Raw genomic sequence first — 22,602 nt, forward strand, 5'->3', positions numbered from 1 at the left:
TAAGATAGGCAAACATTAAGTTGGGCTTTCTAGAACCGTTGGTGATTGTTATACTGAACCACTACACCAACATTCAAAATTACATTGTCTGACGCGCGTTTCAATAACTAAGTTATCGTCTTCAGAGAATGAAGGTAAACAGTTCACCTTATAAAAATTGTAAAAGCAAGAGGGCGTTCAGTACTTTCATATCAACATATTCGGAACATAAATACATGAAAATTAGCAAATATATAAAGGTCAATGGGAACTTTTTGTAGGGTTATGTTAAAGGTTTTCGGGAGTATCTTTGCTTGGCTCAACCTTCCTAGAACATTCTTTTATTTATATCCTTTTCTAGTTATTTCTCTATTGTCCTATCGCTGGTTGTAGAGAAGGCTCAAGTTCTATAAATGTGTTGTACTGAATCGAAACTTTATTACAAAATCAGAAACATTATAACTTTGTGAATTTTTTATTATCACAGATCAGGGGAGTAGGGATTATGCGTAATTCACGTACAGTTGATATTTTATTGTGTATCATGCTTGAAGGATTAAGTGGGAGAGAAAACGAAACAACACGTCTTCTACGAGATATGTTTGTAGAATATTTAATGGAAGATATGCAGATCGTTCCAGAAAAGCAGAGAGAGCATCAAATATAACCAGCGCGCGTTCAAACCACCTTCTAAAAATTAAGCCTGAGCAAAAGAGAAACAGAAATGTACAATTTTTCAAATATTCGATTTTTCTAAAGTATAAAAATTTCCTTCTATCGAAAAAGCGCAGTACACATTAACTGCTTATACATAGTGAGGATTTATGTATGGAACGCGTCAATTATCTCGGAAACAGCTTGTGCGATTCTCATAAATTTTTGTGTAGAAGGGTCTTGTGATTATGGTGGGATCTACATTGTTGTCAGATCTTTCCTTTTTCCGGAAAATAATGAAATTTGTTTTATGTTTATATTTGTTATAGCTAAATATTATATATTTAGATGGTTTCTCGTTTAATTTGAATATTCCTCAATAATTTTTGTGCTAATACAAATCTCGTAACAAGGTCTAGTGTCAGTAAGTTAGTAAAAACTTTAACGAAACTGGTGCAGTAAAATATTTATCCAAATCATAGCAGGCAAGGATTCATATCGGGTGACCGTGGGGGCCATTTGATAAAACCAAGCCTTCCAATCCATCTTCTGGGAAACACATTTAGGTATTTCCGCACCACACACTCATAGTGAGGTGGGAACCAACTTGTTATAGCAAAATATTGTTGTTTGGGATATTGTTATTGTCTGAATATTGTCTAGTAATAAATATTTTTTAAATATAATTGAAAATACTTACTTGAATTTGGAAATATCCGAGCCAACTCATATATAATACTATATTCCAATAAATCTAAATACGCCGGGCCATTTAAGTTACCCTCAATTAAAAAGGGATCAACTATTTTGTCGCCTATTATTCCAGTCAATACATTCAGTTATTCGGGATATTGGGTGTGGGATTAACGCATCCAACGAGGATTGTTACGTGACCAGTATCTACAATTATGCTGATTCACGTTTCCATTAATAAAAAAGTGGCCTCATCGCAAAACATAACATTACTAATTTGGATCGTTTTGATCGTAACCTTCTCCCATCATTCGGTCTACAAACTCTTTACATCTATCAAAATCGTCATCTGACAATTATTGAATCAACATGACTTTGTGTATGGATGGAATTTATTATTACGTGAAATATTTATTACGGATGTTTGAGAAACATCAAGTTTCCTGGATATTTGTCTAGTACTCAAGTGTGGATCGTCTTCTAACAAGACACAAACATCTAAATATGTATTTGTTTTCAGTTAATGCAGTTTTTATGTGCCCTGATTTGGATAAATCTTTTACTGAAACAGCTTCGTTAAACTTTTTTACTAATTTACTGATAGTAGATCTCATGAGATTTCAAAATTTCAAAAAGCGAGAAATTTACGGGGTAATATATCTCAAATAACAAAGTACATTATTATTCCAAAAAACAATGTAAATACCATCATAATACTGGCCATATCACAAGACCTTTGAATACAAAAATTTATGGAAATCGTACAAGCCGATTCCGAGATAATTGAGGCGTTCAATATATTTAATTTACACACAGGTATTTTCAAATAATATCCACAAATTAGTATTTTAGTTGACAAACAATTCACTACATTGTGAAGAATATATCTCCTCATGAATGTCAATATATTTCGTGAGTTATTGTGTTGTGATAAAACACATAATGGTGAAAATTTGCTTATTTATTACAAATAAATTCCGAACGGATGAACACGAATGCATATCTCGCAGTAACATATTTTTGGTGATTCCCCCATATGAATCCAGTCCTGCACACACATTAAAAATTTTATATCGACTAACAATTTTTTTGTAAATACGAGGGGTGAGATGAAAATGAGATTTTTATATCGAGTGAAGAGTACAAAACAAACAAGATAAGGGCAAAATTTTATCACAATAAGTGTGTCGTGTATCGCAATAGTTTTGCCACAAAATTAAGGAGATTGAACAGTTTGTGATGAATTTGTGAAAAAAAAAAATGTTCTTTATTTTAACATAAGCTAGGCAAGTGTTATTTATGTCAGTTGCTTTGAAATTATAAGCTGGAAATAAGAAGAAGCATTCATAACTTGGTTATACAGGTCCATACGTCTGGCATAGTTCACATTTTTTGAAACCAAATATATCTCGCAGAAGCATTTACCATGCTATTTTCAATTGTGAAGGAAGAATATTATGAATGAGCATCCCAATAAGTGGAAAACCAAAAATTTTTACCCAAGAAATAGCAGAAAGACTAGTAAGAAGGGCAGAAGACAGAGTTGAGCTTCCGTGAGAAAATTAACTTGTGAATACCATATTTCAAAAAGTATCGTATTGCGGGAATCAGCAAGAAATGATTAGAAATACCGAACAAGAGGAAAGTGTCCTAATTATACTCCAATTAAAAGGAAAATATGCAGTTCAGACTGATAAAATAATGTCGCTGATAAAATAATGGTTTGGAGTGCGAGCTTATATGGATCTAGAAAGTGGTGGAGCTGTTAATTCTGAAAAGTATATCCTCAACTGCCTCACTAAATTAGTGAATTTTGTAGGTCAACTTCACGCTGGAGACGATATAATTTTTTGGCCGGATCGAGCATCCTGCCATCATGCCACGTCCAATTAAAGATTTTTGGACACTTATATCTCGCAAAGTATATGATGGAGAGTAGTAAGTCGATGAGAAATATTTATGGCATGGAATTTTTATACAAATACGTGAAATAGATGTTTAGAAAGCTAGAGTGGTAGCGAATTCGTGACTAGCACTTTTCCCTTACAGATCTTCTCGTTCGTTTCCCCGGAGACCAGAATGCCTAGTGATCTACATACAAGCTTGATAAAGTGATGACCACCTTCCCAAAGAGACCAAGATTTGTCTATATTCGCAGCAGAATTATCAATAGCTCTATTTGACTAGGGTACCAAACTTTAGTCTCAAGTTTAATGAAGACTAAATAGTTGTTTGATTATTATTGAACGCTAAATTAGAAGTGTCGCAGCCAACCAACGCACTACTAGCTCGCAATTCTTCAATCAATGACTTACTTGATTTCATCAGAAGATTATTCATTGGTATTTAATGATCGTAATCAGTTCAAGTTCCATCTTGAAGGTTACGAAGTTTGTTATTAGTATGAACGTCGGTATGAAGTGTCTTAAAAGGCTGATCTGCGTTGTGAAAGTACAATTCCTAATACGTGACTCTCAACACAAAAACGTCTTATTTCAATCTTTGAATTTATAATTAGAACTTATGCATTGCGTTACGAAACGCCTATGGAGAAACCAATAAAATTTATTATCAAAAAAATGAGTTTTTTACAAAGAAAAACTCATAACTGTAGTAGGGTCAGGATGAATGGATATTCGTTATAAGGAATGATCATTTTTTAGATCTAATTAAGGTTAATGCGTTCGAGAAAGTGCTTCGGTCGATTGAATTTTACGAAATGACTAAGAATTTCAGTTATCTCATTCTCAAGAATATGGTTAATACTTTTCTAAATTCATATCAGGAAATATCTATTCGCAGCTTTTGGAAGGAAGAGAAAAATATATATTTATCATATTTTCAGAACTTATTTCAAACTTCTAAAGCAAATTGAATTTATATTTATGGTCTAATTATAAAACGTGTGATGTTAAGCTGCACTGAAAACTTGAGTTATTCATCATGCTTTGTACGTTGCTGTCAGATTAAAAAATAATTGTTATTGTGGTTACTTGCAATTCTATAGTGATAAATAAAAACCAAACGAAGGTGATTACATCAATTATCTTCAACACAAGGTAAATTCAAATCGTCATTTGAACATACCCATTATTTACTACAGGATATATGTATATAGTATGTAATCTAGAAAAAATTCATTGAATTACATTTTTTCTTTAAATAAGCTTGTAGATTGGTATTTCCAATCACACAAAATGATTTTGTGTGATTGTATGCCCACGTTAAAAATATCCCTCTATAAAACAGAAAACAGAAAAATTTACTTTTGGTTTCTGTTTCATACAAGAAAAATAGAATATGTATTTTTATGTTTTTCTTTTTGTGTGTTGTTATTATTTTCTTCGATAATTGTAATAGTAGAAAGCAAACAGTAAGCGTATTCTTCATTTTATATTTTTATTAACAACAAAAAACGATTCTCCAGTCTTTATAACAACTCAAACGCAAATAAGCCAGAAATTATATAGCTCTAAAAACAACAACGTTCTAAATAAAACTAAACAGTTCAAGCTTCATTTAAGGGTAGGGAGAATTTTTTTAACAGTAACCTGATCTTATTACGAACAGTATGGATAAACTTAATTTCATAATTTTTGGCAGGACGTATTCATCGTGAATCTAGATGAAGCAAACTTTACACAGCCTCATATCTTTTTGGTCATCTCTATCACGAAGTTTGCAGTATAAAGATTATTTTTTCTTCGACGTTTGTTCTGCCTGTATTAAATTTTTTTAGTGATGGTTGTTTTTAGCTTCTCTATTCTTTTGCTTTCCTATTTTTTGTTGATAACATCCCTTTTAACCACAAATGCTTTGCTTTTCGTGGCCATTTTCTACATTTCCTATTCACTTACTTCCAAAATGTTTCTATTTAAAACTTATGTACTTCTTTTTCTAACTTTTCTTTGCTATTTTCTTCATGTAGCTACTAATTCTTATCTTGTTGTTCTGGGAGATCTTCCTTACTTTGTTATTCTACCGTACCACTTGTTCTAGGATTCCTTGTTAAAACTTATTTATTTATTATTATTTATTTTTACATGGTTGTTGATATTTTTCTTTTTACCTTTCATTGGCCTTCCTCTGATGTAGAAGTTCCAGATACAGAGATATGTTACCGCTGGCACTGCCACTATCACTAATCAAAGTCCAAATTTTCTTAGGTTATCGTTTTTGTTGATTTAGTAATTCTGCTAACTTTGGAGATATACTTTCTTTCAAACCTTATTGGTAATCCCTTCGCTGATATGATCCTGTGGACCTTGTTTGTGTTGAAATATCTTTGAAGTTTTTAGAAAACCTTGTTTGTTCTAGAGTATTTTGTAGTTGTTCATATTGGGTAAAATCTTCTTCAATTGGAGCAGAAACGAAATCGTAGTAGAAAAATCAGATGCAATATTTTTTGGTGTTACGTCTTTAATGAGTGAAAATATCTCTTCTTCTTTCTATCCTTCTTTCTTTGTGACGTATCCAGTTCAAAAGCACTTGCTGATCCCAATAGCATTTAAAAGCTTTGAAAACAGTTTTGTCTATGGACTGGAGCTCGTGAGTCGTGTTATTCCAAAGGCAAAACAGTCTAATATATCAGCTGTCTTCACAATATATGTATCTAACTGGAATGAAGCACCATCGTAAATTTTGAGACGTTTTCCTGGAAGTTTAAACTTCCCTAGGGGTTGTAATCATATATTTCAACTGTCATGCTTGCTTTTGTGTCATGAGAGTAAGGGTACCCGCTGGTAGATGGGCGCACCACTCTGGCTTTAGTCTTTGCCCTTTAAATAAAATTGCTACGGAAATTCTTACGCGTTGCCGCAGTAAACCACTGTCAGATTTTTTTCCTGCTCCGAGACCGTTAAGTGCACTCGCTTTGCTCTTTTTTAGCCAGAGGACTATGTTGCTAATTTACATAAATTCTCATCTACGTTGTGTACCCTTTCTGGTTTATCCATTAAATTAAGCTTCAATGAGACTATCCTAAATTTGACGAAGTGATATTATATAATAAACTATTCAGTTCACCTTCAGTATCTGAAGACGTTAACTTAGTTATCGAAACGCGCGTCAGACAGTGTAATTGTGAGTGAATATCGGCTTGGTGAAAAGCGATTTCAGATAGACAGAATGGTAAATGATGGTGAAAATATACGCACGTTCAACAAAACTTCTAAAAATTAATTATGGTTGGGAAAAATGGAAAATCGCTGGATCAAGCACGTGAAAAGAATTCTTTTAGAATCCTTTTTGCTATCATCCAAAGCAGTTGCAATGTTAATGTATTGTACAAGCAATTGTTCTACTCTTTTGAAGAAAAGGAGATTTTTGCTTCTCTCAATAGTGATTAGAGTCCTTCTAAGGGTCTTAGTTATGTTAGCCGCCAGAAATGTCATACTTGAACATTAATATATGATTAGGAAACATTCGAAATTATAATCCAGTTTCGTCCATAATTTGTCGAGTTTCCAAAATAATCATCACACATATATCAGAAGCATAAGAATCAGTATTAGATTTTTCTACAGACTGATTGATGATGGCAACAAGATTATTCCACATTTCTCGCTTCTTCAACTATTTGACGTTTGCGCTTTGGATTCTGCAGAATACTGAATATTATAGCCGCTTCTCCTTATTCCCAAACCTAAAACTTGAACGTAAACCTGTCAACTGCATGATATTATTTGTAATAGTTTATTGTTAAAATAAAATGGTTCAGACGATCACTGGAATTCATCTTTGTATGTTTTTTACTTGTTCTTCAGTTTCATGTACCAGAATCATCACTTCATATTCTCTTTTAATATCTGAATCATTATCATGTTCATTAGATTCATAGATGTCGTCCTTAAAATCATACAGTTAATACTGAAGATGAAGAGAGCGACGGGTAAGTGGATATCTACTACGGTGAAGATAAAGAAGAAAAATAAAGAAGTCTTTAACAGAGCAAATGCGATTAGTGAGTTGGTGAATAACATTTAATGCTGGAAAATAGTTTATTTGGTATACATAATGCGTGGTAAAGTTGAAGGTGGTAGTTGAATTGGAACGAAACAAGCTTCTTGGTTGAAGAATATTAGTGAATGGACTGGGATAAGAGTAGCAAGACAGTTATTTAGACTAGCTCGAAGATAGAGACAGTTTTGCCATGCTGATCGCCAATCTCAAGGGTACTTGATACGGCACGCTGATAAAAAGAAAAAGATAGAAAACGCATCAGTTCACCTTTCTTAATCTCCCTCTATTCTCATTTACCGTTTCAATCACTCAAAACGAGATCATGTAGATCCAATCAGAATAGAGTAGATATAGATAGAGAGTTCTATATCAATATTTCCTCTCTTCTATACCTCAACTCTCTCTAGCTTCAATATTAACTCTATAATCAAGGGTCTGCGCACCTAAAATCACCATCAACCCCTTCATACATTTATGAACATGTCCCATCCAAATTTTTTTTATCCAAACCATTGCAATATCTTCTGATGATCCAGGTGATTATCTATCATAGAGACTGAAAAAGTGAGAAAACGCGGTCTTAACCGGTAATAAATTTAAAATTCACGTAGCTCAAATACAAACAAACTTATCGCTTTCTGCGTCTTGAAACACACTGATCGAATCTACTGATTCGTTTGAACTCTCAGTTGTATGAGAACAAAATATATCGAGACAAAGTATAAGTCTTTGTGCTGTTTCACAAAGAATGTCACTTCGCAGACAGCAAACAGAAGTATGAGGAACAATAAAGTAACCAAATCTAATTGGACGGAGAAAGAATCTAAGAAAAATAGGGAAATGAGAAGGTAGGTAGTTGATTATACAGAGTCTAGCTGTCTTCAAGTAAAACATGCTAGCAGTACCCATTATCCAGTGAAGTAGATAGAACGATTTTCCTATTTTAATTTGCTCTTCCTGTCTTTTTTTTGTAACTTAATGGATGATGATATTTTGAGGTTTATCATTTTAACCAGGGAATGCTATAAACGGCTGCTACTTCTGTCTATGTGCGAGAGCAGCGTGAGAATTTGAGACTGGATTTATTTAATGAATGGAAATATGAACGTGTCTTCTCCTAAAATGGAAGACGTTGTTTGAAAAAATGGCCATCTCGCAAAGTGATTACGAATATATTCGTATTTTTGTACCAGTTCGTTCTGCTCACAAATCCTAAGCTAATTCTATTACTGACAAAGGCATTTGTGAGATTCAAAATTAAATTGATTGAGAACAGTTTGTAACTATATGAAGCTCATTCAAGTCCAGGATTTACGTGCAATGTACAATTTTCAATATTTCATCTCGAACCGAATCGACAGGGAATTACTGGCGGCATAGAACAGTAAATACGCGGTCGGAGCTTATCGAAATGTATATTTTTCCAAACACTTTTCGACTTTAACCCATCTGTCACTAACCAAATCTTATCTAGTGACAAATTTTAGGCTTCGAAAATATTCTGATTTTGAGCAAACCATATAGTATTTTGGAACAAAATCGATGTATTATCGAAATATTTTCATCCTGAGGTGAGAGATATTTGAATAGAGTGTTTTCATAAGGTAACGTGATGTTTCCCGTATCCGTCAAGCACATCTCACCGAATGCAGACAATACTCCACCACATACCATAAATTAAATATAAAAACTAAGGATCCATTAAACTGTCCCACACAGATCAATTCTCAAAGCTACCAATCTGATCCAGAAAATATAATTCTCTATAATATATGTATTGTCTTTTATTGATTCCACTTGCCTGTATGTAACTGACTTTTCATCTTCGATTTTGCCCCACATATGTCAAATTCTGAATATAATGCGATAATTCGATTAAAATATTTGATTATCCTGATTAGATTCCAAGGAATTCATCAATTCCTTTTTGTATCCATTACATGAGAGTAAGAAATATAGAGCCAGTGGGTGAATTACGTAAGCGCGCAGTCCCAAACTGCCAATATCGAGATACAGCCATCAACCAATCTGTACTATTAAAGACGGTTTGGAAATAGCTGATTGAACTGAAAGGCAAATAATGAAATACAGTTAGAGAAAAACAAAATAAATCAAAGTTTGAAAAACAAGCACACTCTTTTAGAACATGATAATGGAAAGAGAAGTTCTTTTCAGTGGATGACTGATTCTACTACTGAAAATTGTATGCAAAAAATGCACAAAATGGTAGAATTAATGTATGTCAAATCAATTTTCATCGCCATGGTAACTTTGCACTAATCAAAATAATGATTTATGGGCCCGAAAAAAAGGCTTTTGGTGGTAAAACTAATAGTGGGAAAAAACAACGCCATCGTGTTCTAGGAGTTGAATAAAAGTTATGTGCACAAAATTCAACATTTTTTGTCTATGCGTTATTTTTTAAACTATAAAAACACCAAAAAATTGGTATAAATTTTGTTTTTTGCGTTTTGTGTTGAACCTATGTAAGATTCGTCATTGTTACTGCGGGCAATATTGTAGAGAATTGAGAAATCTTCAGAATAAGCTTTTATAAATTAAATTCTGATAATTTTTTTCTTAGATAATTTAACCGAAAAGTGAAAATTTTTAAATTGTTAATAGTTTTTGTAATTTTAAATATAAAGTTTTGTCATTCTCTGAAAACCGAGATCTCAATGTACTTAATCAAAGATTGAGGCCCTGTGGCCCAAATAGTTTTTGCAAAATGGCAATTAAACCATAGGAGGCCCCTTTTTTCAAAGGACCATTCTTGCTTACGGGATGGTCCTATCATCATTTGGAAAGTCCTTCATCTTAGTTTTTTGAATTTTTTTTTTGACCTCAAAAAACTGTTCAAAAAAGTGGTAAAAAAATAATTTATAAACAATTTATTGTTTTTCGAACATTGCATAAAAATATCGTAATACCAATGTCATAGTCGGAAAGCTGGCAGTTTATTTTGGGGCGAGGCTAGACATTTTTTTTAAATTCGCATAGACAAAAAATGTTGAATTTTATACACAAAACTTTTATTTTACTCCTAGAACACGATGGGGTTGTTTTTTTCTACTATTAATTTTGTCACGTGATTTCGTGAATACCCTTTCATAATATTAACTAATTATGTTTCCCGATAGTATTCAATTGGCAAAAGTAAGAACTATCATAACTTGTCTTTATTATCATCATTATCAAATATGACACTCAAGTAACTTCTTGACATTAGGAAACATCACATTTATATAATCTTCTTACATGAGTTACCGAAAGCAGTTATCTAAAAACTTTTGTGTTCCAAAAAATAATTTATCAGTTACTGTGAAGACTAACAATAATTTCATGATTTGAACTGACGATTAACTTATTATTTTTATTCAATAATATTTCAAGATTCATTGAAAACAATATTATTAAAGACGCAGATATTTGAAATAAGTCCATTTTCTGGTTGAATATCATTTTGAACTTCTTCTAATGTTAATTTAATTCGAAACTGTAATATCTACATGTATGCAAGGGGCTTGGCTCAGAATATTTATCTGCAATTTTCCTCTGATTTTCTAATGAACACTCAACGTAACCTTACCGCTTCGCTATCTAAAGACATTCCTAGTCATTAATTCTGACTTTTTTTTACTTGAAAAATCATTGTTTGCTTCCTAGTTATAATACTTCTAGTATCATTTGATTTCATATCAATATTTTTATTGCAATTGAAAATTCTATTGAATATTATAAATTAATATTATTATTATGATGAAAATCATACTTAAACAAGTTATGGAAAGAGCGTTATTATTCGACGTAATTTACAAATTTCGCTGGCGCTCGTTTTGGCAAATATTACGCTTATTGAATAATATCCCTCTTATCATAACTAGTTACGTAAATAAATACTTTGAAACTTCCTAATGTCAAGGAGAGACTTGAAGTGTCACATTTGATAGTGGAATTAGATAAATAACTATTATTGTGATTGGGTACATCTACAGAACTGGAAGGAAAAACGATGCTTTGAAGAGACATTACGGTAATACGGTAAAAAACTTATGTTGAGGTGAGCTCACTTATTTAATTATATATGCATATCCATATCAAATTACCAAAATTGCACTTTGAAAAATACGAAAGCTTTTGAATCGCTCTTATTATTTTCTCACAACCTTCCGAAGTTCATAGAAATCCACATATATCATAAAATTAAATTTTGCAAATGAAAGTTTATGAAGTGATAAGTGAATGCTTTTGTTGAGAAAACTGAACGGAAATATCTCCATAATTCCGACCAATATTAGTGGCTGTCTCAAGAACTTGACTTTTATTTTTATGAATAAATTGTTATTTGAAATATATCAGTATCATACATGCTAAAACAACATCGGCAATTGGGTTCTTCTGTCGAGAGATACGCCTTCTAGCTTTATTATTTAGAATTCATTTAAACATTGATTTTTATTGATTCGAAATGGCGTCTTTACGAAAATAATATTGCTGTTCATACTATAAGTTCAAATTTTGACAGTAGGTCAGGAATCATTGCACATGGGGCTCCTTAGACGCTCCTTGTGCCTCCTGCTAAGCTAAGCCATCCACCCTGGTGTCAACCGTGTACCAGTTAGCTCCACCATTCAGTATTTCTGTCTTGAAGTCTGGTATGCGCCCTATTTTTAACATTCAATTCACGTCATTTGGTCACTGTGAGAAGAGGTTTAACTAGCGAAATGTATATCCAGTAAAGGATATTAAGCTCTATATACACCCGAAGATTCTTCTGTATGCCCAGAGCACGGAGGTACCTTTTTTCTGGTTTCTACGTGGAGTAGAACCTTTGTCGGTCTGAGGTATATAGTCACGTCTATTATTCTTCTAATTTCAGACGTGTCAATATTTGGTTAAAATGAGCTATTTACATTAGTGCCATTGTTATACATCCCGCAAGGATCTAAATTGTTGTGTGCCTCGTTAGATATACAAGGAAATTAAAAAATTCTTAGCCTACTACAGAACCAAACAAAATTTCAATGTCAAAATATTTCATTACTCAACATATTCTCCTCTTAATTGGAAACATTTATTACATCGAACCTGCATCGTCTCTAGACCTTTAAAAAAAATGTTTCTTCTTGCTTTGCAAACCAGACCTCCACACCTTTATTACCTCCTTGTTGGAAGAACATTTAAGACCCTTCAAACTTTTTTTCAGTTGAGGAAAGAGTGATCTGCAGTTATTGTTCTACCCCTATTACTTCATGATAATCCCAAGAAACTGAAGCAAAAACTTTTCGAGCAGAATTTTGGACACGAAACTTCTTAGGTCTTGGAGAACCAGAGTGTCGCCATTCCATCCATTGTTGCTTTGTTTCTGGATCGTAGAAATGTACCCAAGTCTCATCCATAGTAACAATTCGGTATAAGAAGTCTACATCGTTTTCAAATCGAGCACAGATCGAAAGCGATGCTTTTACCCTTGCACGCTTTGGGTCAACATTCAAACATTTGGGGATCCATTTTGCAGCAATTTTTCTCATGCCTAAATTGACGTGAACTATATGATGAACGCGTTCGTATGAAATATTCAGTGCTCCAGATATCCGTTTTAGCCCAATTAGACGGTCTGATAAAATCATGTCATAAGCTGTATCGATATTTTCGGAGACTGACACAGAAACTGGCCTTCACGATCGGTCATCATCTTCAATGAAAAATTTATCTCTTTTGAAGTTTGCAGTCCAGTTTTTCACGGTCGCATACAAAGTAAATTGATCACCAAGGGTATTAAGGATTTCTTTGTAAATCTGTTTACCTCTAAAACGTTTTAAATAAAGGTACCAGATGATGGCTCGATACTGCAAATTTTCGATTTTCACAATTTTCTTTTAATTTATTGCATAAATCTGGTTTACTTTTCTGACGTCAAACTTCACACTGACACTTCTAAGTTATTGTTCGTTGCTATGGTAACGCAAATCTTTGTTTATGCACACCCCCTCCATTTTTTCTGCTAAGATTCCTTTTTTAAAGCTCACTTTATTATTGAGTATTGTGAAATGCGGCTCTCAATTCTCTTGACTTGTTCTTTCAAATTTACTCCTAGATCTTGGGTTTTGTATACATTCTTGCAGTAGACTTTCCAGACAACTCTGATGTCTGTTATTTCTTCTTCCGTTATGAAAATTATGGGTTTGCCACTTCTTGCTCTTTCAAAATTTAATTTTGTTGGAGTAAGAGAGCTTCATCACGAGTTTTTATTTCCCTAATTTGAACATTTCCTTCCCAACTATCTTTTTGTTTGAATGATTACAGTAATAACTGAGAATATTTTTTCTAATATAGTAAAATATTCCCATCCATTTTTCTGTTAAGTGCAGAAAACGCAGATAACGTAAATTAACAAAACTCATTAAGTTTTTGGCAATATGCTAATATACAATAAAACATGTTGAATGCACTCATCGGGACCATATTCCAACGATGTTGTTGAATGTGTTCGACGATATATGTAGTTTAGTCGTCATGAATATGCATGTGTGTGATTTGCATACAACCGAAAACATTTTACCATTTTTCAACAAACTAGACTCCAATTTTTTTTAACAATATTATAGGCACGAATTTTTAAATAACAATGGATGAATATAATGAGTTCATATTGTAACACACCGGACTCACTTATTTATTCACATATATCAGAGATTTCAGAAAAAATTGAGTTTCGTAACTTCCCAAATCGTCTTCAAGTTTCTGTCATCTCCTATCCTGCGCTGCTTCCATCTTTTAAATATTCTCGTTGGTTGAAAACATTCCAAAATACTTGATAACTACCAAATCACATAGACAAATGGCCTTTTATGGAAAAGAAGAATCTCTCACATTTAAACAATATATTTGGCCTCGTTAAACTGCCTTAGTAATAATAATTTTAGAATCACTATACACCATGAACAGGATTCTATGTACTTGTTGATTTCATCCACTCCTGTCTTGAACCCGTTGCTTCCAGTGTCTATCAGCACCAAATAATCACGATGTCCCCAACCGCAAATTGAATGAGCTCATTTGGGGTCAAAAAATGAATCTACTGTAGTTCTATTTCATTACAGAAGAGTATATTTGCAGGTATTCCTTTTCAAGATCCCCGAGCCTGCGTGCATCTCAATACAGAATCCATTTAGACTTTATTCGAATGAAGAATAGGAGCTTTCCAGGTACCTGGTCTAAAGATATCCTTTAAAATCTTGAACATGTACGAGAAGTCCCCTGAGAGATCGATAGATCTGTCTGGTTGTACTTGTTAATTTATAAATTCCTTATTTTATCCTAAACCCTGTGTACTGAAAGATAACGATTAGTCTTCTTTTGAGATCTTCTTTTGAATCTTCGATTGACTCCGGTAGCATGTTGATTGGCCTTCCATGGAGCTGAATATTAAGTCCACTGTAGCTTCATTTCAATACCGAAGAGTATATCCGCGGGTATTCCTCTTTACCGCCTCTGTAACCGTATCTGGTATATGGAAGATATATACTCAGAGTTCAAACACATACACGGTAATATCATCTTACCTTACAGGAACATCCGCAGCTATCTGCCTAAAAAAACTCTTCAACTGTAACTTCACCGGGCTTGTCCATACTAGAACTTTAGGTATCTGTCAAAAATACATCATCATAACCGCTACTCGAAGAGCTCTCGTCGCTTTTGTTATCCCCGGAAGTGACATAATAGTTTATCTAATCTAAAATTTTGGAACTGTCTCCTTCTCTTGATACTAGAAGTACCCACTAACCGTAATGGATGTCACGTCTTTTTAATTGCGACTGTTTTTTTTGTACACATCGTCGCTCATTCTACACATAGACACTTTTATCCTTTCATGAGATCGTGTTCAACGCTCTATTCATCGGTAATAGCTTAGATGAACTTTATCGACTGGAGCTCAACAAGTCCAGTATTCTCCTCTCTAATATAGTGACATTGCACTCTTTGAATTCAGTTCTCTCCTGAACTCCACTGTAAACAATCTGTTTGATGTCATTTGATGTCATGGTCCTTCTCCTTCTTCTCCTCTTTTGCATAATAGGTATAACTCCTGTTCCTTCTTAAAGATATTTTCTCATCCTGGCTTTAGTTTGTCACTTCACCTCTTTGGCGGTCGATCTCCACTCCGTGTTCCAATTGGAGATTTATTCTTTGCTATTTTTACCAGTGTATCGTCTGTCATTCGACTTCGATGGAATTTTGAAGTGAACAGTAACCTATCTCTCCACAATATCAGATATTTAGAATCAAATCACTCGTTTAATATGCTTATAACATTTTGTTACAAATTCAAACAATATCATCGATGTTATCATCTAGCAAACTTTTTCTAATAGTATTATGAATCACCAAGTCGTTTATTGTAATTGAGTTTAAAATTTATATAAAAATACCAAATTACTACGTTAACCGCATAAATATTTTATTGTTCTGTACGTATATTAAAAGTATAAATGCGCTCGTGTATAAATGAATTGGATTCAGAGCAGTAGCTCGCGAATAACTTAAATATGCACATGTTAAATATTTTTTTATTTGCCTTGCGAACGAAATAAAGCGTAATTTATTGTTATGGCGTGATGAGCAATAATTATGATTTATGTTTATTTCAGAAATAAATTGTGAATTCATGCATTCATTTGATTACGCAGAATATTAGACTACCAAACATTGAATGGATCCAATAAGGAGAAACAGTTCAAACGATTGATAACGAGAATTCTTTGATGTTTAGTTTGTGAAGTTTGTAAATAATAATATGTCAATTGAAGAAAAATAATGGAAACACAATTCACAATGGAAATTATCAAAAGACACTCAACTGACGAGTAAATTATTAATTAGAGCCAAAATTACAATTGATGAATTGTTCTATTTCTGATTGACGATACTCTCTCTCTTCAATACTAATTTACCTATTCCTTCTTCACATACTGCCTGGTCAGATCTCAGTATGTCATTCTTTCTCCTTCTAGATTTTCCTATATTCCTATCATCCAAAGTTGGTTTATCGTTACCAAATTTCGTAAAAAACACACTTCTGCTTATCTAATTTTCGCGATTACTGAATAACTTTTCCAATGTTTGCTGGATTCCTAAACTAGTTTCAAACTTACCGTATTCAACATTCTAATCCTTTTCTATCATATTGACCACATAGTTGTACCAAATACTGAAGAGTACTGAAATTCTTGGCTCATCTGTTTTCCAAAGAGACTTATGAATAGTTCAGCCATAAACGGTCATAGGCAATTGCCTATAGCTGTTCACCAGATTGTTTATGAAATTTATTTTTAGATTAGAAATAGTTTTGGTCCATACATATTTGCGTTAATTGTAGATATTATAATTTTATATCAGCCCTAAAATTATGAGAATTCAGTACCGTAAAACCTCTCAAATTTGCGCAGAGGTAACAACTTTGCCCAGACGCAAGGTCGTGAACTATATTTTTTATATAACTTTGGCAACACTGTGAAAGTGTCCGATCGCGAACGCTTCTAAGCGAGCTACTTCCGTGTTCAGTACTGTTTCTGTGTGTAAGGCTGCTTTTAGGAATCAGGAAATTGATGTTGATTTTTGGCGGTTTTTAATATAAAAAGCTAAGGTCTGCTGTGAGTTTTTTATTTAAGATACTTTAACGAAATTTGATATAAGTATACTGTGATGCTTTCTTTCTAATGTGATTTTATTTAAGTTGAGTTATATTTATACGAAATCCCATATTGGCAATAAAAAATGGGCAATTTTGTCACACAAATTTTCGGTGGGTTTTTTCATTATAAATTAATTAATGTTTGTTTAGGATGCTTTCTTTACCTACGATGGTAATAATGATCATATTATACTAATGATTGAAGTTCTAAAAACACTTGTTTAATATTTCTGGCAGCATATATGGCACGTGGTGGCAAAGGAAAGTTAGAGAAGGCGTCATTACTATATTACATAAAAGAAACACTGTTACAAGCTGTTGTTGCTGTGAAGACTGGAGCTATGAGGTCTAGGGAAGCCTAATATAAATTTACCATTTCTTGCAAAACCATTCTAAACAAGGTTGAACAAAACCACCTTCTTACTTAAAAATCGAAGATTATTTCAATCGCCTCGAATTACAGAAGATGAAGTTAATCCTTAATATATAATTTACTACGATGAAACAAACTTAAGCGACAATACTGACACTTGGATATGCATTTTTCGTAGAGGAAATAAATATCCTGAGAGGTATATGAATTCAACCAAAAGTGCCGTTTCTCTTATGTTTGCTACCGGTAAAATTTTACTTTTACGTTTTGTATAAGTCTTCACGATAGATGAGTATCTGGAGGACTACCACAAACACTTTACAGTAGAAGCAAAGTTGGTTTGACCCCGGCACTTTCGAAGACTGGTTCCAGAAAATAATTATCACTTGGACAGAAAAAGAAAATATTTGTTCAAAAGTGGTTATTGGAGACAATCTATCTCCACACATCAATGTTGTTATTCTATCGAATTCGACGAAAATTATTCAGCTATTGGATGTGAGTTTCTTCAGACCAGTGAAGCAAGCTTGGAGGTCCTTATTGACAGATATAAAATTTGAATAGCTGACAATTGTGTTGAGAAAAGCACTCTCCTACTGCCCAATTGTGTGATAACTCACAAATAGGTGCAGCTAATAAAAACGTGTTAATGTTAGTTTAATTTTTTTCTTGATAAATCGTTTGTACATGTTTTGAAAGAAAATAAGTTTCAAACAATGGGTGAAAAATTAACGTTCCAATCTTTATCAAAATATTTTATTAAAGATCTAAACGTCAACTTTCACCTGTTTCCTGTAATAAATTTTCCATTAAGATACTTTGATAAAGACCGAAATAAGAAGAAACATCAATTTTTCACCTGTTTTGGAATATAATTTTCAATCAGAAGTGATTTGAAATCAAGATGAATTAAGAAAATATGGAAAAGTCTACGAAAACAAATTTAAGAAATTTGTTATTTTATTTATTTAATTTATTACATTTAATTTGAATCAGTGTTTGATAAGAGGGTGACGCTGATTTCCCTTACCGTACAATGGGCTTCACTTACACACGCCTATATATTCATTTATGCTGTGTATCAATGAATTCCCATCATAATATTTATTAGGTATGAAAATCATGATTGTTGGAATAATACCCTCGATTCGATTTGAAATCCATCGATCGAAAATAAAATTCAAACTCTCTTTACACTGACATGTTGTGGATCTTAAATATTACAAGCGATATCCCATAGGACATGAAAAAGTTTGAGACAAGTGGAAACATTACTCACCTCTATATTGTTTAAAATGAAGGTAAGTTTTGAAGCGGGTCTGGATGATGGCGACGTGCAGCTGGCACTTAATACATCACCAATATCGTAAAAACTTTTATCCGTGCTAAGACTTGGAGAATTGGTCGGTAATACTGTAACGAAATTTATAATTCATTAGATACATGTGGAAGTTTATACGTCTGTGTTATTTTTAGTAACGTGTCTAAGAGTATAAAAGTTGTAAGCTTGTATTGTATATTACATTTTAGTTCAAGTGGTAAATTTTTGTAGAATGCTAGAAATTTCACTTCCTCATAATTATTAAGTCTCAAGCAATTTGACATTTGCCACGGAGAGTGTTTCGGGAATTATATCCACACTAACCGCAGAATAGACAGAATGTTACTAGAATACATACAAAATTTGGAACGTGTGATAGATAATGATAGAAACGGTAAAATATGCGCAATCATCAGAAAGGAAATAAGATTTACTAATTCATTGAGAATGAAAACTCCTCCTTTTGAATCCGTGCGTCGATTCAAATATCAGAAATACCATGGAGAAGAACAAATCATTGATAAAATGTTTCGAGGGGGAATCCCGAGAAGCATTTATAAAAACCAAACATACAAGCTTTGGAAGACTGAAAGTGTTCGAAGAATCCAAAACGAATAACTTATTAAACAGCGATAAAAAGAGAACTTGGTCGGCAAGAAGTTGCTATTGAACTGCAGACCCAGAAGGAGGGAGAATATCCGTAGATACCTGATGCTCTTGAAATTTGGGATTGGAGAGTAGATACGATGTACTGTATATAGATGGTGACAGTTGGTGTTTGTAGGATAAAAACGTTGAAAATTGATGAAGCTATAGCGAGAGAATGATTTGACTTATAAGTTTCTCAAAATTGATAATACATTATATAGTTTAGAACAACAATTAACCATAGCACATATATTTGAAACGAACATATAATATAGCAAGGATGTATAGTTATTTAGACACTTATTTAACTGTCATTAGTGAATTGTTGATACTCACGAAAATCGTTAAAATGTCTCGTTCTCAATTTAATAACAAAGATTATGTAAATTTGCTTTAGATACATAGTGAATGTGACAAGGTTGTTACAAGAATATGTACTTTATTTGCTGCTATTTACATAATCTTCGTTATTAACATCGACAGTTAAATAAATGTCATTTATCACAAAGCCCACTAAAAGTATATATAGAAAATTGAAAGTTGTTTAAAAAGTACAATAATAATTTGAAACCTCAAATATCTCGGAAACGACTAAAGGTCGAATAGGATTAGTAAATACAATCTTGAGAAGATAAAGAAAAATACTTTTTTATTTCTTTGTGCTTGTATAAACGGGTCGAAATAAAATTTAGACCACACCTGCATCTCTAAAAATTAACAGGAAACATTTAATATCTGGATAATGGTAAGGTTTAGGTATAGGAAAGTATACATGAATTTGCCTTATTTTTTACCCTTAAATGGATTAAAATAGAAAAAACCGGGTGATTCTGCTTGAAAACATAAAGAAATTTGATGTTTATTATTATTGATATTTTTATAGACACCCTGTATAAAATGAACAATTTTTCAACATAGATTCTGGTCTCATTTGATAACAGAATAGATCTCATTGTTCCAACGTCCAATTTAGCTTATCCTGTGCAAACCGCAGGCGTCCTCGCCGATGAGCTGGAGTTTTTGGATGAATCTCAGGTGTTATAGAGATCAAATTATTTTCCCGCAGTCTTCGTCTTACACTGACTAATAGTCACTTCTCGCACCTCACGGAGTTGTCGTTGAACTTGAACGACATTAACGTGATAATTTCTTAATGTTGTTGACACAATAAAGCGGTCATCACGAGTGGTTGTTAATCGCTTTCTGCCTGTTCCAGGTTGCCTTTGGAAGGATCCAGTCTCCTAATAACGCTAGCACACTCTTTGAAATGACAAAGTCCAGTTTCGATTAAAGCAATAACTTGAGCGGCTTTTTATGGTTAAACTAACACACTTGCACATTATAGAGATTATGAGAAACAAATAAGATGCAAATTTCCGTTGCAGACTCGATAATTTTAATATGTCTACAACTTTGTTGTCTTCGTTAAACCGCAACATAAACATGTTTTATTTGTTTACATATGTTTGTTAGCATATTGTATTGTTTCCCAAACAATATATTTTTTCTTTAGATCTGATAAAGAATTGAAAAAAAAATATAGTTAAAGTCAAAAGATATCTAAGTTTTAGTATGGTTTCTGTTCGCAGATAGTAGTCGTGGACGGCTTTAAGTTCACATTAAGTCTCCGAAGACGATAACTTAGTTATGAAAACTTTCAATTTGAATATCATCAACGGTTCGAGAAATTCCAACTTAGTTACCTACATGTAATCTTCCTGTCTCTTCTAAAGTCACCACAGCTTGATGTGCATCACTTTATTATCAATAAAAATGACCTGACAACCTATAGCGATATGAATATTTTGCCAGTATATTGGTAATCGCTTGATCTTTATATATTATTAGTCTTGTCATTTTTACATCCACTACCATGAACTTTACTTGTACTAACGGATGAATTTCTTGGTTTGACCATTGATGCGATGCAAGAGCTTCAATTGATTATTTCATATTCGTTCTTGTCTACTCTCTTCAAACAATCTATAACGAGACTCATATGCGAAGATGACTAATTTTTGTTACCTATGCGCAAGTGTCAATATTACTCTCCTTAAAAGTGGCCTGGATTTCAAATTGGCATCAGGGATTCTCCTTCTGTTTATTAAGATCGATATAGAAAAATACTTATAGCATTAGAATGTTATCATTCTACAGATATTACGAGAATATCTGCGAGTACTAAATCCTAGGTAAAACGTATGTTCTCCAGGCAACAGTCTCAGGAACCAGGGATTGAGCATCATCAAAGTGACCCCTTTAGAAAATTTCTTTGTTGTCTTTGTTGAGCCCACTTCGAGTTATCCACTAGCCGGAGAAGACTATCAGATCGTTAATTTTCTTCTTATCTTCATAGAAATTGAGCAAATTCTTCAAAATCGTAGCTTACCTTCTAAATATGCTCAATGAAAATAAGCAATCCCAGATTCATACTGCTTATCACAGATCAAAAATTCAAATCAAAAACTTACTCAAAACAATACATCAATAAAACTTATTTATTTTTCTTTATAATGATAGCAAATTTCAATAAATAATTTTGAATTTGTTCCAAATACTAATAGAAATATACTTCACTTTTAAATATGCGTTTATTTGAATTAGCTTCATGTATTTTATTTCAATTCACTTGTATTTAATTATATACACAGAAATAAATACATAACCCAAATTTACGTATTTACGTGATTGATTAGTGTGTAAAGTTCAGTGCCTCCTTTGTCCTTTCAAATATCAATTTGAAAGTTCAATGGATAACATACATCTTTGGTCTTCACATTTTGAAATTATTCACAGGGTGTTCCAAAATACTGTGCCATATGAAAGACATTTTTTTAAACGAAGCACACTATATTTTATTGCACATTTGGAATCAGCTTGCCTTTTCATTACAATACTATACGGTTCATTAAAAAAACGTCTTTGATATGGCACAACATTTTATATCACCCTGTAAGAATGTGAATAATTTCAAAATGTAAAGACCAAAGATGTTATAATTTATTGAATTTTCAATTTTATTTTCGAAAGGACAAAGGAGGCACCGAACTTTATCACGCTAATGAATCCCCCTGTATAAGTAATAAACAGTATTACGAGCAATCAATTTTCATCAAATAAGTCATTCAAACAGACAGCCAAAATTAATACCAGTAAAAATAACAGTTACTCTAAACTGCATTGTACTGTTTGTGTATCAAATCAAAGTTACAGCGATGCATAAATTGAATATTGATTATTATCTTTATATTTGCATTGTTTGATGATTGCTTGAGG

At 32.8% G+C, this 22,602-nt stretch overlaps 1 protein-coding gene across 2 annotated transcripts in view; it reads right to left on the minus strand.

The window, feature by feature from the left end:
• Nucleotides 1-22,602, minus strand: part of LOC130894057 (uncharacterized) — a 132,132-nt gene that overhangs the window by 10,330 nt on the left and 99,200 nt on the right. For both annotated transcript variants that reach the window (XM_057800601.1, XM_057800602.1), the window contains exon 4: nt 18,637-18,770. In XM_057800601.1, coding sequence (XP_057656584.1) covers nt 18,637-18,770 — 134 coding nt within the window. The remainder of the gene's footprint in view (nt 1-18,636; nt 18,771-22,602) is intronic.

The sequence above is a fragment of the Diorhabda carinulata genome, chromosome 5 (genome assembly GCF_026250575.1).
Source record: "Diorhabda carinulata isolate Delta chromosome 5, icDioCari1.1, whole genome shotgun sequence".
NCBI lineage: Eukaryota > Metazoa > Arthropoda > Insecta > Coleoptera > Chrysomelidae > Diorhabda > Diorhabda carinulata.